General features: G+C 35.2%; 1 protein-coding gene across 4 annotated transcripts in view; it reads left to right on the forward strand.

Annotated features, from left to right (window-relative positions):
* CDH8 (cadherin 8) overlaps positions 1–22202 on the forward strand; it is a 370300-nt gene that overhangs the window by 293300 nt on the left and 54798 nt on the right. For all 4 annotated transcript variants that reach the window (XM_068527304.1, XM_068527303.1, XM_068527305.1 and 1 more), the window contains 2 exons: positions 4505–4626; positions 18445–18562. In XM_068527304.1, the coding sequence (XP_068383405.1) occupies positions 4505–4626; positions 18445–18562 (240 nt within the window). The remainder of the gene's footprint in view (positions 1–4504; positions 4627–18444; positions 18563–22202) is intronic.

Genomic DNA, 22202 nt, shown 5'->3' on the forward strand with positions numbered 1-22202 from the left:
TCCACCTTGTTTCTATGCTATCTAATAATCTATGAATTAATAAACCATAACTAATGATTTAGAAATTATCACACCATTTATGGGCAAAATGTACATCAAAAAGTTTTATCTTTAGTCACCAGAGAGCCTAAATTCACGACTGAAATTATTTTCCAAGACCTTCTTTGAAATTTCCATCAGTTTCACTTTAAATTTCCTAAGTTGCTATCTTTTCTATCATATATTCAGTTAGAATCTTCCTGTTTTATAAACTTCCAGCATTCCTCTCATCCCTATTCAATTATAAATTCACTATTTTGCATTCCCCCCGTTGACTGTAATTTACTGCTCATGCCTTCCACCCTTCCACTCGTAGAAGGCTCAAGAATTATTTATTGAACCCACCAGTATATCTAAATTTGTCAAATCAATTTTCTCTCTTAGAGCCTGAAAAGGAGAGGCTGTTTATTTCAATCGATGCCTGCAAAAACAGCAGCTCGTGGAAACTAGTTAGAAGCAAATTCCCAAGTAACGTAGACTTGGCAGTATTCCATACCTTTGATTATAAAAGGGCAAAATTAATGGGCAATTCATGAGGCTATGTGACAGAGAGGTGACAGGAAGTCACTACGATTCAAATGGTAGAAGTCAAGGAGTTGTTTACACTAGGTGCCATTTCAGCCTTTTTTCCATCATTATGTGAAAACAGTCAACTTTTGTGGCCAATTGAAATGGGCTTTTCCTTCCAGACCACTTTGTCACATCTCCTGTGTTTAGAAAATTAATCTTTAATGAATGCTAATCAAGTTTCTAATTATAATATCTTTATATTTAATGTTTGTGTATCAGATGAAAGGCAAACATTTTGGGGCCAGTCACAAAGGACATGAATAATTTCCTTAGAAGCTTATCTAATTAATTTTATTGCTCTATAATATCTTTAAATTTTGAACTCCCATCGCTTCATTAATTTAGATAAAAGTGAATCTTCAGCATTTAAATATGACACTTGTGTCAAGAATTATAAGTTGAAATAATTTCAATTGTGCATGTTCATCTAATATAGATAATGATAACACATTTTGGGGATATTTTGGGGATATATGGCACCAGTTTATTGTTTTATTATATTTTATTGTTTTTCTCCTTGATTTAGCAGTTTCAAGAAATACTCAAAGTAAATGTCTGGGACATTCATATGCTTAAGAAAACAAAATTAAAACAAACCATAACTTCTCTTGTCAGTAAGCTTTATGCTAGCTTTTAAAATTGTAAATCGCATCAAAAAATATTTCAGTGACTCGCCAGTGATCACATGATATAGCCCCTATGCTCGTGATCTTCTAACAATATTAAGTGATAGCTCCCAAACCTACATTACTTCTAACAACAGAAAAAAAATTAGATGGTATTATTCTAGGGGTCTGGGCCCCTGGATAGTTAAACACCTCCCTGTCCCAGATCTTACAATAAGAGAAAACATATATTACTTTAATGTTGAAAGTTATCCCAGAAAGAAGCTCATGGAGATTCTCTAGCCTCTATGCTTGAGTTTTACCACCTGCTGGCCATCTAGATCTAAGAGATAATTGCAGTTTATTAAAACTGTGAGATTAAGAAGAGAGAAGAGAGAAGTTAAGAACATGTGCCTTGGCGTAATTATCCTTTTGCCAAAATAGTGAGAGCAAAATCTGTATATGCACGTTTGCCTGCGGCATGTGTGTGTGTGTGTGTGTGTACAAGGCATGAGAAAGAGGGAAGACAAAGAATATCATATTTTGTAAACTTGGCCCAATCAACCATTATCAGTGACTCTAACTCAGTAAGCTCAGCATTTTCTTCACTTCCCCAGGAACAAAATCATGTTTAAAGAGTACGACAGCTTTTTCTTGTACCTGCAGTTTTCGAAGACAATGCATCTATTATTCACTGTTCAAGTCTATGTTGATCATTGTCTGTTTATGAATTGAATGGTTAACGAGACTAAAACATAATAGAAGGCTCCCCTCATCACTTATATACACAAGAGTTGGTCTAAGATGTGGCACGGAAGAAATGAATGTTATGTAAATAACTAACTAATCAATAGTTCTTAGAGTTGAAATACAGAGAATCACAAAATAAAATTAATCAACTAAAGGGACTTTGGGCAAAATAGAAGTATGAGGAAAAATATGGAATTTAAATTGTTCAGTTTCTCAGAGAGGCTTGCAGATTATTAGTGCAATTCTGAGAATATCAGTGGTGGTACAACCCATTAGATTTATCCAGCTTGATTTTTTTATATTTGTACTCAAACTTCAAATAGTGGTCAAACTTGAAATAAAAATTTATAACAAGCCTGTAAGCATTCTTGAGGAAATGGCAGTGATTAGTTACAAGTAAACAAACAACAAGCAAATATACTTTGTTTTAAACTTCATCAATATAATACTGTGAAAATGATTCATGTTTGGAAGGCCAAAACTACATTTTGGAGTCTTGGAGTTAATTTTTGAGTCATACTGGTAAAGGCATATAGCCCTGTGAATGTCAGTCTCCACGTCACTAATCCACAACATGGGAATCACATTACCTACTGCATAGCTCTTCAGTAAGGACTGAATGAGATGATTCTGTGAAATATCTTGCACTGTACATAGTGCACACTGAATATGCACGGTGCTGATGTTTACAATTATAAAAGGTGTAAAGTCTAAGATACACTTGACTATGTGCCCAATGTGATCTGGGCACTTCTAATTCTTCTCATATAATGTGTATAATAGTTCTGTAAATAGGGTGTCAAGGTCTTGAGTTTCAGTGTCCTCAGGAATAAAATGAGGTTAAATAACATGTTCAGAATCATGTTGGTAGTGGGAGGCAAAGATGGGGCTCCAAACATTTGTTTCCTGCAAACACTAGATTCCCTTTTACTCTTCAGTAGCTGCTATTCAGCTCATGGTCAGACCAGAAAAGAGATGTAAATCTTTAAGGATATAATCAGACCTTATTTCAAATACCTTGTAACTCATTTAGCTACCTGATTCAAGTAGATAAAGGGTAAAATGTAAGTTTCTTGTCCTCAGAGTCATGTGTTGTTATACTTTTTTTAACTTTCCCTTCCATTGAAACTAGGGAGCTGCATGCCTCCTCTCTGAATGAGAATGAATTAATTCATTAGACATAAGACAGTAAAAGAAAAAGGACATATTAGGTGAGACATTTAAGGCCACTGGTGTGATTTTTGGGAATTGAGATTTTGTTCCATTACTGAGGTGGTTGGAATTCCAAAGGATACTATTCATCCATCCATAGTTAATCAAATTAGAATATTGGAGAATAGCCATGGTAGTTAAATTCCAATCTTGTAGCATTGCCAGTGGGGTTAACCAACTATAAAATTGTAACATGGCTGTGATTATTTGGCATGTGCTTTAAAATACTTTTATATGTAATGAAAAAAATGAGTATTTGAAGGTTTCAGAGGTCTGAATTTAATCAACTGTCAAAAAGAAGAGTCTGATATATCAAATACAAGTCTGTTTCTTCATATTCAAAAGCCAAAGATTTTTCCCCTCCTAGCTTGCTTATAAATATTCAGTGCCACAGAAACACAAATAAATAATTGGCCATTTTCAATGCATTCTGTATAATTTACAAGCGATCAAAAGATTATTACATGGTACAGTCAGAGTCAAATGGTACTGCATTTATTAGAAATGAAAAATCATCATGTGGGCCAAGTCAGCAATGTATTAATGGGCCAGATTTCTGTGCATGCATATTTGTGTGTGTATGCGTGTGTGTGCACGTGTGTGTGTGTGTGTGTGTATAATTTTTTAAATTTAAGGACTTAAGGCTTAAGGATTAAGGTCTGTGCTACTGGAATTGACCTGGAAAGATTAAAAGATTATTATCTGTTTACACTGATGAAAATCTTTATGAAAATGACATATTAAAATAACTTGGGCTTATCTTACCCAAAAAGATCCCAAGGTCAACTTTGAATAAAAAATAAAATTCATAAAAGATATGATTCCCTTTCTTTAAGATTATCCCTTTTATCAGTATTAAAGATACCTTCTCAACAACTGATTTGGTTCTAGCCTTTTTTCAGTTTTTGATGTTCATCTTTAATATATAGTCAGTCGAACAAGTAATAGTGCAGAAATGGGCTGTCTACCCAAGATAAAGAAAGAGATAAATCTTTGTTGCATACAGCATTCTTTTCTTTTGTACAATGGGCTTTATCAATAAAATAAAGCTTTCTTCATCAAGGAAACCTCTTTTAATTTATTTAGAGATGGTCTTTATCAAGCTAAGCTCCAGCAGATGGTGTTTGGAATAATAATTTATACTTTTTTTTAAGCAGCCAAGCACTTGCTATTTTTCCTTGCTGAATGGTCAGATACCATAATCATCATGTTGAAAACACCCTAATTAAGGGAAGTTGAAACCGACACACAAGCTTTCAAGAAGAAAGTTGAATTGCACATTAAAATGCAATATCCTCAATGCTGATGTTATTTTTTCCTTCCCATAGGGAACCACAGTCAGATATCCCGAGTACCTGTTGCTATTAAAGTGCTGGATGTCAATGACAACGCCCCTGAATTCGCATCCGAATATGAGGCATTTTTATGTGAAAATGGAAAACCCGGCCAAGTAAATATCTCCATGTTGTTAATGCTGAATATGTTTGTATACAACTGTCTCATATTTGATTAACCTGCATTATAGTGTGCATTAGCATCATTTACAATCTGCAAAGTCATAGGCAAGAAACATCCAAATGGGAACAGAGAGGGAGTATTCTTCTTTCGGAGATGTTAATTCTCTTCCTACTTATGACCACATTGGCTCCTGAAACGGAATGACCTGCTGTGCCATGAACCCAGAGCCAGAAAACTATCTTTAAATATCTCGGGGTACGGATGATCACAGGGGAGGTCTTAGAGTGATGGGGCCAAAATTTTGACCTTCACATGGCGTGAAGTGAGGGAAAAGCCCATGGGAAGGCATGTTCGTTTCATATCAAATGTAGAAATAACGTATAACATTGGAACCCTAGGAAAACCAATTGCAGGAAGTGAATTTTTAAATCTGTAAAGCTGTAGCTATATTTAGATAGACATAATGTGAACAACATGTTTTAGACATGCAAGTAAAGCATCTGATAATTGTGTATTGATGTGTATTGATGGAACTTTTTTTTTTAAACAACTGTCTTATGTAGCTTAGATAGGACAATGCAGACACAGAGCGAGACAGGGAGAGAGGAAGGAAGGAAGGAAGGAAGGAAGGAAGGAAGGAAGGAAGGGAAGGAGGAAGGAAGGAAGGGAAGGAGGAAGGAAGGAAGGGAGGGAGGGAGGGAGGAAGGAAGGAAGGAAAGAAGGAAGGGGGGAGGGAGGAAGGAGGGAGAGAGTTAAGAACGAAAACAAAACCTGCTATACTCTGAATGTCAAAATGGAAACAGTCTATGTAAAGTTCTAAAAAACACAAATGTAATAGACTTATTTTAACAAGGTGCCAAAGTACTGTATGTTTAAGAAATTTATCATTTTTCAACTTCCTAATTTATTTCTGGATGGTGACATTTTAATTTAAATAAACAGCAGCTGACAGCATGACACTGGAGTTGTTAATCCAACTATTCTTGTGCCTCATGTGGGTGTTAGGAATTCAACTTACTATTTGCCGAGCAGTTTACCTGACAAGAGTCAGATTTTTTCCACCTATGAAAGGAATAGAACTGTGGCTCTATACTTTTATTTAACTATTACAAAAGATCAAGTTGCTACTCTCCTATAAAACAAACAGTGGGCATTCTCCCCTAGACTACTCTCCTGTAGCTGAAGGATTGGCATTGTTTCCATCTACCAAAAAAAGATACACATACATGTGCACACATACAAAGTAAAAGCTAAAATTCTAATAATAAAATTGAGTAATTTTAAACACTTAGACATCATAAATGTTGTTATAATCAAAATATTCACCTTCAGCAGTGATATGCCAAAGGTGACTTCTTTTTAAAAATAATATTCTAACATTAGTTTCAATGTTTCTTAATTTCATCATGTCGAATTGCCCTCTATCGGTCTTATCTTTTGAGTGTTTTTATTTGTGATCCTTTGAGGATGGAGTGTATATATACTTGGCAGCAAATATCATTTAGCTAAGTTGGTGAATGCAGTTGGTGGAGGGAGGTTGATCAAAATATATGCAGGTCAGTTTCAAGGATATGGTTGTGTGGGCCAGACTGCTGCTCGGGTAATGTAGCCAATCACAGAGTTATAAGCCAGACATTTTTGATCATACAGAAACTGTCATATGCTTTAGAATTTAAATAAAACTCCATTGTTCATGCAAAACTCATCACACAAGTTCAGAGAGTCAATGGCATTGATATTTCAAAAATTACACATTGGCTTCACTTACTTGTGATATTGACATGCATGCCTTTGGACCTCCTGGAATCTGGAGGTTTACCCTGTGGATTTTGACTGTTTCCAAGGTTTTAATGATTCCTCAGCAGTTTTTATCCTCAGGAAAAAATACATTGTTTCATCACCTTTCCTATGCAAGATCAAAATAAAAAACAAAAGTTGATTCTTTGTTTTATGATTTTTGCAAATCAACATGAATGATTCATTCTGTGAAAAAATGTTTATGTTGTGTGTGTCCACTGCACTATCTTATCCTCAAATGAATCTATTTAGGCATGTTTATTAGAGGTCATATTTACATGAAGATAATCAGATCTTTGTCTGTTCAGCATAATTTTTGGACATATGGCTGACTGGTTGATGCATACGCAGTTGTTCAAATAGCTCCTGAATTCCTTGAATCCTTTGTGCTAGTCAGAACTCATGTTTGATTCATTATATCATTCCTAAGTCACTTTTAATCGCTCAAGTATCTCATTTTTATATTTAACATTTTCCCAAATTCATTTTTGTTATCCACACTAAACAGTGTTCACTTATATAAGTTCAACATAGATACACTTTCAATCATGTCTCATAATACCATACAAATGGCTGACTCACTTTGCAATTAGAATATTCATTATCACATTCATGCAAAACAAATGTCAAAGACTGAATTAGCACTAAATTCGTAGTCATCTCAATATTTTTCAACAATTAATGTCTGCTTTATAACAGCCTCAGAGAAAGGAGTGCAGGTGGCTTTGAAATGTCTAGTTTGCCTGGAAGATATGGATTTAAGGCTAAACTCGAGGGGGTCAGCTTCCTGGGAGATGATGCAGCTGAAAATCATTAGCAATAATCAAGCACAAGCCATTAAAAAAACTCAATCCGTAAAAAATCTTCTGGATTGAGTGAGCCTCTGTAAAGAGTTCTTTAAAACATCTCACAAAATGAAAACCAGTATCAACATGAACATAGAGAATTCTACTGCACTTGACTCTTTTCCTCTGGACTCATTTAAACAAAGAGTCCAAAAAAAAAAAAAGAAAGAAAGAAAGAAATGAAAAGAAAAAGAAAGAAAGAAGGGAGGCCACCTTCCTCTTCTCTAAGATAGATCTCTAGTTCATGGTACATCTGTGCTAAAATTGGCATAGGTTTACTTTGAAAGTAGAACTGGAAGTCCTGTCTCTTCCTCCCACCTTCCCATGATTCTGAAGTAAAAGATGACATTTTCTTGAATTGGTTCCCTTAAGAGAGTAACAACCACCCATGACAAAGAGAGAGAGTTCACAGTCAATATTATAAAAAATCAACGTGAATCCCTTTTGATTAGAATCCTTTTAAATAATCCCTCCATTTCAAAATTAGATGTTGATGTGGTATTTTCTGATGGCTAGTTACTCTTATTTAAAACAATTTTCCCCCAGTAGTTACAGGTAATTTATCTTAAAAGTTATAAGGTGATGTATACCTTTAGTCTCCAATTCAATAATGCCATGATATAGTCATCTACACATTACTTGGCCCTCAGTTTAATAATAAATAAAAAGATTCTCTCCACTTGCTCCTCTTTAATGGCCAAAGCAGAAATGAGCGTATGGGTTGAGGATTTCAAAATTAGAAGGCAAGATATCTGACTGAAAGTTCATGTGTCTAACAGGATGATAGGTTTTGATCAGACAGTAAATATTTATTGAACACAAACTGTATGCCAAGACTTGGCTGGGTACTGGGGATTTAGTGGCAGACAAACATCAGTCTTTTCCCCTCACAGAGTGAGTTTTCTCTCTGGTAGGCACTTGATAAAATTAGAAGTGGTAGAATTGCAAGAAAATACCTCAAATCCTCTGGGCAGAAAGGAGGCTGAAGAGATGAGAGGAAATGGAACTATCTTAATGAAAAGACCGCTTAGTATAGGACACATTGCACCAGAGACAGGAAACATCTATCAAGTGCTGAAAAGGAGTCAGCTGGGGATAAACCAGGTTCTGTCTGAAGAGAATGGTACTCTGGTGGGATGGGTGGAGGACCAGGTAACAGCTCCTTCAGGAGAAACCAGTATCTTCCTTCACTATGATAACACCATACTCAAAACCAAACATGAAAGAGAAATAGAGAACATCAGTGATCAGTGCTGGACAGAGGGCCTTCCATAACTCTGTTCTACATCTTATCTCCTCAATAGGGTCTTTCTAAGATTTTATTTCAGATGCTTACCTCTTGCTTACCATACATACAGAATTAGGGTAATGTGCTCCAGATGGTTCATTGACACAGGGACTGAACTGAAAATATTGTGTTTCCAGGGGTAACTCAAGGTCTCTTGTTTAGTCTCAGAGAATATTTATTGTTTGAGAATTAGTTGGCAACCGACCTCTTCAGCTATTTTTCCTTCAGGAAGGAGCTTCCCCTGTTACTATAAATAAATCTAGTGGAGTACAATTTGAGCTTCATCACCATCTATAGAAATCGAGATGTTCTATTTAGCATCAAGTGAATTACGTCTGGGTTAAAAACATACTTTGGTTTATCTCTTTTAATCCCTTCTATCTCTGACCAATACTGCAGCGATATAAAGTTTGCTTATCATGGGAATATCACAGGCCAAAAAAGATAATAGCCCATACTTATAGATACGTATCTAGCCAATGCTTGTCATGTAGTAATGGATATCCACAAAATTTTAAAATCATGATTCTAATTTAGCAGTGACAAATATTTCAATAATTAGTTTCTCAGATATTACCATGGAAACACTTGTTTTATTCACAGACACACAGTGCACAAATGAAAAATCATTCATTTATTTGTCGAACAATATTTATTGTGTATCTACAAGATGCTAAGTATTGTAATATGACCTGGGGAAACAATGTGAAAAGAACAAAAAAAAGTGTTCTCTCCAATGGAATGAATGAGGAAGAGGGATAATAAAAAAAAATAGAATGAATCAATAATATAAATTTTGAAAACTGGGTTGAAGAAAACAACACAGCATAGACAGAACAGAACAAAGAAAAAGCAGAGATCTACTTTACGTAGTGTTGTCAAGAAAGTTACTTTTTAAAGGGATATCATTTAGGCTGAAACTGAACAAAAATGAGAAAGGGTAGTCATACAAGAAGTGGAAGCAAGAGCCTTCTAGCCAACAGGATAAGCTTGTGCAAAGACCCTGAAGGGAGAAAAACCTTGGTTTGTTTGAAAAATTGAAGACATCTGTGGCTGAGTATAGTAAGAGTAATAAGCAAATGTAATATGAGTGTAATAAGCAAGAATGAAATTGGACAAAAAGAGTATTATGTTTGAATAAAATCCATACACACACATACACACATGCAGATGCGTTCACATGCAATTAAACAGGAAGAGCATCTAGAAGGTTGTAATTGCAAAAGATAATAGTAGCCTGGCCTAAGGTGCTGGCAGTGGAGGTGGAGAGAGGTGACTGGGGAGGCTGCATGCTTCCATGAATGAAATAATACATACAGACATCTAACATGCAATCAATATCACTGTTCTGGGAGTTTGGTGTTGCAATGACATTTTACAGATATGGGGGCTGAGGCTGATAAACGAGCAAGGGTCTTAACTAAGGCCATGAAAAGTAGGAAAGATGGGCTTCAAAGTCTATTCTTGGAGGTGCCCCAGTCCCTGTACTTTCTGGGATTTCACAATGCTTCCCAAGGAGCAGACTTTGAAATTCCATTGCCTGTGTGACACACTTTTTAGAAAAATAGTAATGAGAATAAGATTCTGATCAAGAGTGAGCACTCTTCAAAGGAACAAAAGAAAACAAACAACTCCTGTGATCCATAACACACTCTATTCAAAAGCATTCCACATAATAAGAAAAGTAGAATTATCCCTTGATAAATAGCAGCAATGAATGAGTTTGCTACCATGTTTATATATTTTTTTAGTTTCTGTTGGTCTTTTTCTAATAAATGTGAAACAATGAAATGAAATTATGGCATTTTATAACACTCATGAAACAATAAACATAGGAGATTTAATTTTAACTTTCCTGCCAGAGGGCATCTTTCAGGATCTATCTGCATACACAAGAGAGAGACAGGATTGATTTTAGAACAGATGAAATTGATGGCCTCAACAAAATGCATAAAATATGATTTTCATTTTACTTTAGGTGAAATAAGGGGAAGGTAAATTAGTGGAATGTATAAAACAATATTTGAAGAAGTCACATGTAAAAAAAAACATTTCAAGAGAGTCATTAATAGAAGTATAACTTTTAGAGTGCAATTTTGACAGAGGGGGAAAAGCTAAAAAAAACAAAGGCAAAAAAGTGAAAAAAACTCGGAATTTTTGAAGGTTTGAAACTAGCACAATCTGAGTCACAGCTCTGCCATGTACTAGTTTTGTGACCTTGGGTCTTAACTTCTGCTAGTTTAAACTCTCACATTTTAGAAATATCTAGCTCAATATCAAGTGCTCAATAAATAATTGTAATTATTAGTATATATTTTAACTAGTTTCATAGTTTCAAAGGCAAAATATTTTATTAGTATTGTTTTTGTTGTTTTTATTGCTGTTATTGTTATATATTTATGATCCTTGATTTGGAGCAAAACACTATAAACAATGCCTAAATGGGTCAATATAAAAGAGGACAGTCTATTCCCCTGTATTAGAATAACTCTTCCTCTGATAATTTACAAGTGTATTTGTCAAGAGTGAAGAAAGGGCTTGTACTTCGTTCCTCCCCATATGAATCTGTGGGCTAATATAATTATTTGTTTAAAGTACAGCAGAATCAACTTACAGGAACACATACAATCTAAATCTTTTTTGAAGTCATGTTTGCAGCCTCTATATGCTTTGGCTGAACCTCTTGCATGATTCCAAATCCACATGCTTTATTCTGGCCCTTCACCTAAATACTAGGATTGATGATCCACAGAAAAAACAATGGTATAAGGGATTGTTTACAAATCTTGGGTTGCTACTGACTGATGTTCTCTCTTCATCTTATTTTCAACCTACAAGTTAGTAAATAAGAATTTAGATGGACGCATGGTACGCACACGTGTATGCTTGTTTTTATTTGTTCATGGAAGCCATGGTGATGAGCACGTCTTTTTCAACGAAGTAAAACTGACACTATAGCTATTAGGAGCTTTTAGTCTTATTAGGCTTTGTGTTAGTGACATAAATTGGGTAAGATCGGGTACCAAGAGAAGCTGATGTATTATTGGAAGGGCAGAGATGCAAATGGAATTAGTGCTATAACCACCAAGCTACGCAGACACAACACCTTCAAAAGGAGATTAAAGAGGTCTCCGGGCCTCTAAGACTCATATGGGGTTCTAGAGGATAGCGTGTCTTAAAGTGGACAGCCTGAGAAACACTTTTAGGGTATAGCATGTCAGTATATGGTATGGTGTGTGGTATGTCTGGGTGTGTGCGCGCGCATGTTTTTCCCAATAAGATTGGGAACCACTGTATTAAACGAAATTAAAGAACATTATCTTCTACTTGTTTTGTTTAACTGTAAGATCCCCTTGCATTTACAAATACATATGAATCCCCAAAGGGCTAGAACCAAATGGTCTTGGGCATTTACCAAACATAGTCGATTATAAAATCTTTTGAATTTCCTTCAGAGAAAACTATACAACTAGTGGCAAATGGAAGCCAGCTGGAAAAATCTTGCTTCAGAAGAATAAACAATAGGATGCATTTTCAGCCTAGGAAGTAATGTTTATGATATTAATGAGGCATCAGGAAATATTCCTGTGAAGTTGTGTAGTGGAAGATGGAGAGGAGATAAGACTAAAAAGGCAGTTGAGACTTCTAAATTATGTTAAAAACTGTGGACTTTACTAATGAGGTTTTCAAAGCAGAGCAAGTGATGGAGTAATTTTTCAAAAATATTGATCATTTCAGAGATGCACAAAATACAGATGAAATATGCAGAGACAAGCAACAGAAAATAAGAAACAGGAGAAACTGGAAAATTCAAACTTTGTATAAATACATCCTTTAAGAGTCCTTGCTTTGTATCATTTTACCTTAACTTAGTTACAGTAAAGGGAAAGGGAATGAAAAAGAACAAAACTGAGGAAAATGTCAGAAGTTCTGTGGTGGGTTAATGAAGGCACAGGCCCCAAATGTCTACAGAGAGGACTGAGGACTTCACTTAGTGTTTAAAAGAAACATATACAATCTAATCTACATTCTCCTGTTGTATTTTCTATAGGTCAGACCTCTAAGATACATGCTCTAAATAGCCACCTAATACTTTTTAAAGACAAGGATATATTCATGCAAAGAAATGTGACATGGGACAACACTTTGGGGAGGAAAAGAAAAATCTTGATAGAAACTGGATTGCCTTACAAATTATAAAAGAAGTATCCAGGAACTGTCCATTAAATGGATATGAGCAGCACCCATTTTGAACTATGTTATACAGTTTTGAAATAACTGAGGATAATTGGGTCATGTGGGTTTTAATATAGTTTCCTCAAATTCCTGTATGTCCTCCTTTTTCAATTAGTCATCATTGGTATAACTTGATTTCTCTTGTAGACAAAATTTGTATTTGCAAAGACCGCTCTTTCAGGGGATGGCTCTTAGCCTATTTTGTTTTGTTCCCTTCAGTTATGGACACCATTGATAATCTGATAAAAGCTCTGGACTTTTCCTTCATATATGTGCATATATAAATAATTTCATACAATTTTACTTTCATGTATCATCTTTTCCTTCCTCAAGTTGAAAACTACTGCTCTAAGAAATAGAAGCTAGTATTTCAGGAACGTTTACATTGGTAACCGGAAATAAACTATCAATAATAGGCAAAAGAATGAATAGAAAACCAAATGTTAACATTGGTAACCAGAAATAAACTATCAATAATAGGCAAAAGAATGAACAGAAAACCAAAAATTATGCTGTACTGCCTTTGATGTCTCCTCTTCTCACTCACTCTCTTTCCACCACCTTCGAAATCAAAAGGGAACCTTAATATCCATAAAGCAAAGAACATGAATGTCAAGAATGGATAAGTTCATCTTTATGCACTCTCCAAAATATTGGAAGTCTAAGCCCCAATTTAACTGAAGTACACGTGCAGAAGATATGAATGCCAGCAAGATTTTGAGGCAGTCTGACATGCGGGGCAGGAAGATGTAGGGAGTTTGTTATCCAATTTACTTGGGATCAGATGTTACAATGTCTTTGATGCACTAGAGTTCTGATAAGTCTCTTCATACCTACCTCTCAAAGTTACGTAAGAATTAGTGGTGATGCTAAAACATGCCTGACATGATTTATTTATTCATCCATTCATTTACTCATTTAGACAATACTTATTAAAAAGCTACAATGTGCCAGACACTGTTCTAACAGCAAGCGAGGGGGGGGGGGGAAAACCCAACTCATCATCTAAGAACAAATCAATGAACAATAACTACAGGAACTCACAGGGGATATTCTAATAGATTCCAAGAGAGTTTTAAGGTTGTCAACAGATCAGATAATCAGAAATGTGTTTGTTTGCTGGCTGCTTGCCTTTTGAAAAGTTAATAATGACAGTGAAACCTACTACTATTAAGTACTTCTGAGTTACTATAAAAATCTAAAATAATGTTTAATAAACTATATTAATTAAAGCGATCTGAGGTTTAGCATTATTGATAAACAATGAATAGTTTTTTAAAAAAGAGTCAGAATTATGATATGGCCGACAGTTCTAAAAAAAAATTTCTTTTCAGTTTTATGCTTAGAAAGGTCATTTGATTTCAAATCAGTACTCTCAAGAAATAGATCAGAGTCTGCTCCCATGGAAATTCAAGTATGGCCCTGAAATTCATTTCCTTATGCCCAATCTCAGATATGCTTTGTTTTTCTGATAGAGAAGTATATTAGCTTTTAGCTTCCCTTGAAATTAATCCACAATAAGTTATCAAGCATTAGATTTTTCAACTGCATCCTAACTTTATTGCTAGAAAGGAAAATATTTAAGCTAAATGCTGTATATTTACTACTAAAAATCTATGACCTCTTCAGAAATTTTTATGTCATTTTCATGAAATAGTTGTCCAATTACTTACAAATCAACTGATGTCAAAGTAGCTCACAGTGGGAAATGCATGCAGTTTTCATTTGCCATCAACTCAGTGTACCTATAAAATCTGCTTGTGTGGAGGTGCACTTCCTTGAATAAATCCATTCTTCTTTTTCTTCTGTTGTTTAAAGCCAAATGTGTTCAGATGTTACTACATCAATGAAAATTTCAGCCTTTTAAACATGGGTAACTTAATGCATTTTAATAGCATAAGGTCCTTCAAGTGATCTACCAGGCATCTACTCTAAGAGAAAATGATCAGACAGTGGCCATTGCATTAAAATAAAATGAAGTGTCAAAAATGGTTTAAACCAAAGTCTTAACCATATCCAGTTCATAGGATATTTGGAAGTTAATTTAAAGATTCACCATTTCATCACTTTTTTCCCAACACATCATGCACTGATTTTGATGTGAACTTGACAGTACAAACTCTTCTAATGAACAGTAATAAGAGACCTATGGACACCAATCTTCTCCCTTGACTCAAAAGAGTGGATCCCAGGCTTAAGCATGCATCAGAATCACCTACAAGACTTTAAAATGCAGATTTCTAGGCCCTGTCCCAAGACTTTTTGGTTCAGCAAGCTCAAGAAGTTGCATGTCTAACAGATTTCCTGGCTTAAATAAATGGTGGAAAAAATATTTATTGCAGATGTAATATTTAGGCCAAACTTCTGAGATGTGGTATGACAGGTAATTATACTCATTTACTTCAGGTAAGCTAAATTATTGCCTCTTTTGTTTTGGTTGTGAGAGCGTAACATGTAGATTCACTCGCCAGCACGTATGAGTCTTTTTCATGCAGATGACTTAGAAATATTAGAAATGGTATTGCTTGTAGGAGCTCTATCCATTAAATACACCTTAAGAATGCTCTTAGTTACGAATGATTCCCACCCCAGAATATAAGACATCCTCTTTTTTTTTTTTTTTTAAGTGATGTTGAGCATCTTTTCATGTGTTTTTTTAAAATATCTTTATCGGAGTATAATTGCTTTACAATGGTGTGTTAGTTTCTGCTTTATAACAAAGTGAATCAGTTATACATATACATATGTTCCCATATCTCTTCCCTCTTGTGTCTCCCTCCCTCCCACCCTCCCTATCCCACCCCTCTAGGTGGTCACAAAGCACCAAGCTGATCTCCCTGTGCTATGCGGCTGCTTCCCACTAGCTATCTATTTTACATTTGGTAGTGTATATATGTCCATGACACTCTCTCACTTTGTCACAGCTTACCCTTCCCCCTCCCTGTATCCTCAAGTCCATTCTCTAGTAGGTCTGTGTCTTTATTTCCATCTTGCCCCTAGGTTCTTCATGACTTTTTTTTTTCTTCTTAGATTCCATATATATGTGTTAGCATACGGTATTTGTTTTTCTCTTTCCAACTTACTTCACTCTGTATGACAGTCTCTAGGTCCACCCACCTCACTACAAATAACTCAGTTTCGTTCCTTTTTATGGCCGAGTAATATTCCATTGTATATATGTGCCACATCTTCTTTATCCATTCATCTGTTGATGGACACTTAGGTTGCTTCCATGTCCTAGCTATTGTAAATAGAGCTGCAATGAACATTTTGGTACATGACTCTTTTTGAACTATGGTTTTCTCTGGGTATATGCCCAGTAGTGGGATTGCTGGGTCATACAGTAGTTCTATTTTTAGTTTTTTAAGGAACCTCCACACAGGTCAGAATGGCCACCATCAAAAAACCTACAAACAATGAATGCTGGAGAGTGTGTGGAGAAAAGGGAACCCTCTTGCACTGTTGGTGGGAATGTAAATTGAAACAGCCACTGTGGAGACATCCTTTCTTTGTTTGCTCTTTTTCTTCACATGTGCTCACACACTTCAGGAATGATTTCTTCAACAGGTGCACTTGGGAATAGAAGTCTTTTTGAAGCAAAATTGGGTAAAGGGAGAAGACGATGCTACATGTGCTCACAAGTAACTTTTCCCCCCTTTGTTCTTCATAACTGCCTAAAAGAAGGCTCTTGTCAAATTATTCTGTTACATATTTGTACACGTAGGTTGTCTATAAAAGAGTCATCTGTGTTTCACAGTTTTTTCCCTTGTACTTTAATTCTTTCTTCTTTATAAAACTAGAAGCCCAAGGAATCTCTCTGCACCTAAATGTCAAGGCAAATATGCTAGTTGTCTAGATATAGTAAATATAATTGCTTTCCCACCTAATCTGATGGAAGCGAGGCCCCTGTTTGTGTAACATCTAAGTTGTTACATTATCAACGTGCTGTGTCATGAATAAATGGCAGTGACCTAAACAAAAAATAATAATGATGATGACTAATACTCGTTGAACAGTTACTAGGAACCAGACACTATATTAACAGGTTGACATGAATTTACATAAAGAATTAAAACGACCCTATGAGAAGAGTATCCTTCTTATTTAAAATTTAGGAATACAAGAATACTGAGTTTCAAAGAGTTAAGTAAATCCCTCCATTTCATGCAATGAGTAAAGGATAAGACTATGACTTCTATCAAGGCAGCTTTATTTCAGAGTCCATCAACTTAATGACTGTCTCACTGTCTTCACCATGAGTTATATTTTGTGCTATTTTTTGTTATATTGTTACTCAAGCTAAGTACAATTATAAGACATTTCACAAGGTCTTTAACAAGAGTAAAACACCTACAAAGTAGGAATATGTTCCATTTACAAAAATGGAGAAATAGAAAATGAGAGAAGTTATTTCATTTATGCCCCAAATAACCTTGATGCACTGCTTATCGTATAGCATGTGGGTGATACAATGCAAAACTTCACAGCTATTGAAAATGTTCTTAAATTGTGGTTCTCATCTTATTTAGGTGATAAGTTATAAGGCAATGATGTCTCTTTCTCAAAAAGAAGTGATCCATTTTTTTCTCTTTAATGATACTGGCAAAGTTCAATGGCACATAATTGTTCAAACTGACATAACATTAGGCATCATAATTATATTCTCTAAATTTCACAAACCTAAGAGTATTTCCCTGTTAATTTTTTACGGTAAATCTGATTATACCCTTGACTGTCATGCTTCATAGGCTTTTTTTTTTTTTTTGGTAGAAATTATGTTGTAACTATTTACAGTAGTAGTATAAGCTATAATTTTTACTACATTAGCTGTTGCCCAGTGTTTCATCTTGAAGTGATTAATATCACAGACTAATAAATATGAATTATTAAGCTAATTCTCTGACATCCCAAGGAACAACTTAGCACTAAGTTAATGCAGCTTTGCAAATGAAATAAGCACATTCAACTGGCACCAATTCTGAGTATGTGTATCTATCCTAACAGTTCTCTGCACGGTGGTAATTCTTCTAATCCCTATAATTTATTCATCTCAGGATACACTCCAAAGCATTGTTTGCATGTGTTATCCACTAGCTTTAAAAACAGTATTCATTATTGGGAGGGAACAGATGCAACTCTTCAGAAAGGTTTGTGGCAGTGATGTTTGTGCCAAGGAACATTCTATTTGGCAAACACTTGTAACCTAATGAGTAAAATGAAAGAGGAGTTGTGAGGATTCAAGATTTAAGTACTTCACCTCCAAGATCCTCCCAAGAGCCACACTACAGTCACTGTAACAATTCCAGATTTCAATCTAGAAGCCCGTACATACTCAAAGTGGAAAGAAGCCTGTAATTGCCCAGTGGAATTTTCAAATACCCTTAAATTTGCTATTTCAAGCCACAGATACCAAATGGACACAAAAGTAATGACCCTAATTTTCATTAACTTATCAAAGCTAGGTTTTAAAGTGATGAATGTTTCTCCTTATTCTTGGTGTGAACCATCCATAACAACTTAGAAAACTGAAAAATATTCCTTGGACCAAAGTATCACTCTTCTAAAGGAATGTCACTCAGCTTTCAAAGGCAGTGCAAGCCCTCTGATGTCATCAGAAGTGCTGACACCAAGTTTTATGTTACAGGTCATTCAAACAGTGAGTGCCATGGACAAAGATGATCCCAAAAATGGACATTATTTCTTATACAGTCTTCTTCCAGAAATGGTCAACAATCCGAATTTTACCATCAAGAAAAATGAAGGTAAATATATTAGCATTGTGAAACAGGGTAGAATATACATTGGAAAATAGGATGTGATTTCATAATTTGACTGAAAATATCAGTAGAATAATTTTTCTTCACCTATGAGCAGTTGAAACTTAGCTTATCAGCCTAAAGGCATGGTAATTACATCACTTCCTCTTTCCAATATTGAAACAATAGATAAGGGAATTGTGAATGTGCAAGTTAGTTTTATCCTGGAGAATACCTCAATCACCTTACTTTAAAAAAAAATGGACAGTAAGATTTAACCCCTGTGAAAGTTCCAGTAATTTTACTGAGATATCTGATGTTATCCAAGTACATTATACCGAGATATCTGATAGAGGAGGGGCTGGCTTATACTTTGCAGTTGTTAAGTTTTAATTGAATGTTTACCAAGTCTTTAGGGAAAGCCTATTCTAATTTCGTCTGGTTTGTGGGTACACATTAGAGGTATTTGTTTTAAGCCTGTACCAACTGTGACAATAGCAGTTAGATCAGAAAATCCTTCTTGAAGGACACTCCTTATCAGTATTATTTTGGAGCTAATATGAACTGATTTTATTGTTAAGTCTTTTACTCACAGAAAACATTTAATCCATTTCATTATTTCTTGAGAACCAACCTCGGATTAACCATTTCCCTTAACTATTGTCTATTACATATGAAGGTCATAGATCATTTAAAAAAAGTCTATCTCATCTGTGCATTTTTCTTTCTAAGCTGCTGTACATCTAACAAGGATTTTTAGCTGTCTATTTTGGCTCAGAAGTATTTAAGCCTTAGTTTCAGCTGTTTTAGAATGGTTAGCAGAATAAATGTATCATCTGGGGCTGTCTTCTGGCTTTACTATAGGCATTTGTTTAGATTTATGAATGGTCTATATAAAAACTATGCTCAATTTGAAGAGTAAAATTTGGCTCATGACATTTGGTTCATTTTCTCTGTTCTGTTTCAAGGAGGTAGTGAATTTTGGTAAAACTTCCTTTATGAAGTGAAGTAACATTTTATGGCCCTTGTTAAATATATTCTGGCCTTACCCTTTAACAAAATGCTTCTTAGTTCTTTGGGGATGCTTTGATAAAGTGGATGCATCACAGAAAAGGAAATGAGAAAGCTATTATATAGATATTACTCACTCAGCTGGCTTCCACTATTCTCAACATTAAGGAAATGAAATCTTGATCTTTCTCCTCAATAGAGGAGTTACATGTGTTAGCCTCCCTGAATTAGGAGCTCTAATCCAAGTACATTGTCTTTGTTTTTTGGATAACACTGCCAACATTTCTTTTGTTGTGGAAGTCCCGTGACCACGCCTAAGATGAGAGCCCCCTCAGAAATTCCAAACTGAGCTGAAAGTCTGTGCAGAAGTGTGAGCCATGCTTACTTTGATTGTGAGCTAATAGGTATTAGTCATTATTTTTGCATATCAAATGCCCTACATTTAAAGATTCTCTGGGAAGAAGTGTTTTCCCATCCCAAAGGTCTGAGCTCCTTGGCGCTTTCTGTGCATCCTGCAATTTCAAGATGTGCCCATTACAGGTATGGCCCGTCAAAGACACTGCGTAAACATATGTTGCATGAATGAGAGGTAGTTACTGGGTGCCTGTGAAAGTGTAGTTTTGTACTATATTTATTATGCCCTAAACCCTTTAAAGAGGAGATTTTAGTCCTACAGTGGATGAATTTCAAGTGTTTTCTCTAATTTTTAGAATTAGTACAAAGTAAAAGTTTGTACACCTAGGAAAACTCTTCATGCCCCATCACACATTTCAATAAACCCTGTAGTAGAATATTTAAAGGCATGTGGATTATGTTTTATCTTGAAACTAGAAAATAGGATTTAAGTTTTGACTTACCTCACAGGTGTGTGTGTGTGTGCGTGTGTGTGTGTGTGTGAAATAATTACAAAAAAAAAAAAAAAGATGCTAGGTATCACAAAATGCACAGAAAGAACACTCTCTGTGCCATGATTGTTTATTTAAAATTATGTGTTGATTTATTTTGCAAAGAGTGACCATATATTGTCCCAACTGGGATATTTTTTAAAGTGAAAGGGGTTGCTATTTATATTTATATTTATGCCTAGAAACACCATAAACCAGGACTGTCTTGTGGAAACTAGGACATATGTTCTCTGTGATTTTGGATTTAGGATCCAAATATTCAACATCTCCATAGAATAAATCACGGACACAGGTCTTTGGAACAGATATGTCAAGTTTATACTCTATCTCCCTTTTCCTGGATCAGAAATACATGAGTTTTGTTTCACTTTTTTGGCATCTGGATAGTTTCCATGAAAGTAGGAAAAAAACACAGTTTGTCTCCTCTTAACATTTAGAAACAAAGCAATGGAAAGAAGTTTTCAGGTTTAAAATGGTAGAGGTATACTGATAAGAAGGTAGATGAAAAGATGTCTTGTGAGCCTGTTACTCATTCCTTATTAATGATGAGAGAACACAAAACAACCAAAAAAATTCAAATACTAGACATTATTTATTTTAAAACTATGGTATATTTTATGTTTGAAACATGAGAGAATCAAATGATAAACTCATATTCAGAATTGTTTTTCCTTCTTCAGATGGACTGTAAAATGGTCAATAGCTGATGTCTCTCCACTGAGAACTTCATGATTTACAAGTCCTAGCCCACCAGATGAAGGTTAATATTTTGAGAGAGCCAATATATTCAAATCCATAATTGATAGGTGGATGAACCCTCTTTTTAATTGGATCTTTAAGGGAGATGGTTTCAGTATTTGGCATTTTCTAAGAAACTTGCAGCATGTCTTTCAATTCGAAGTTGCTGTGATCATTCTCCTCTCTCATACAGCTTGGTCCTTCTGCAATTTTCAGCTGACTAATTCATAATCAAAACCAAAATGAGATAGAAATTAACTGTCTCTTGTCTCCTATACAGTTGAATGATTTCATAAATAATTCTCTTTCTGAATATATGAGAATTACATTTCAGCCAGAATAGGAAAGCAAACTTCAATACAGATAAAGGTGAAAACAAAGGTCAAAAATGTGATGAGTCACTCACATCACATGTACACACCAAACAACCACAACACCTTGAATCTTCTCAATTATACAGCTCAGACATCGGTTTCTTCATCTTCCAGTTGGATGAATTTATAAACAAAAGGAGTTTGACTGACAGCATTTCAGTAGTGGCTTCCATTCTAATTGTGAAAACAGAAGATACTCAGCAATTACATATTAACAAGTCAGGGAAGATAAATGAACCTCTTCCAGATACAGAAATCTCTTGCATGCAGAAAATTTGAGGTCGGCAGAAACATGATCTTCGCCAGCCTGCATGTTGTAGTTAAAAGATTTGATTGAAATTGCCAGAAAGCAGGCTGGAGAAATGGGAGTCTTCATGTTTTATACTGAAATATTTGAATCACATGTATAGAGAAGTAAGAATAAACATAAAACTCTGCCCTAAAGAGGGTCTGTGGGAAGGAAAGACATAGACTTGGCCTCAGTTATAGCTTGATTAGGCTTAAGGAAAGACAGAGGGGGAACCAGAGTATCTGATGACACTAATATTTTTTTTTTCTCCTCTTGATGACTCTTTTTTAACCAAAATTCTATTAACAAGAACCTTACTCTAAAGGCAC

This window comes from Eschrichtius robustus, chromosome 19, assembly GCF_028021215.1.
Source record: "Eschrichtius robustus isolate mEscRob2 chromosome 19, mEscRob2.pri, whole genome shotgun sequence".
NCBI lineage: Eukaryota > Metazoa > Chordata > Mammalia > Artiodactyla > Eschrichtiidae > Eschrichtius > Eschrichtius robustus.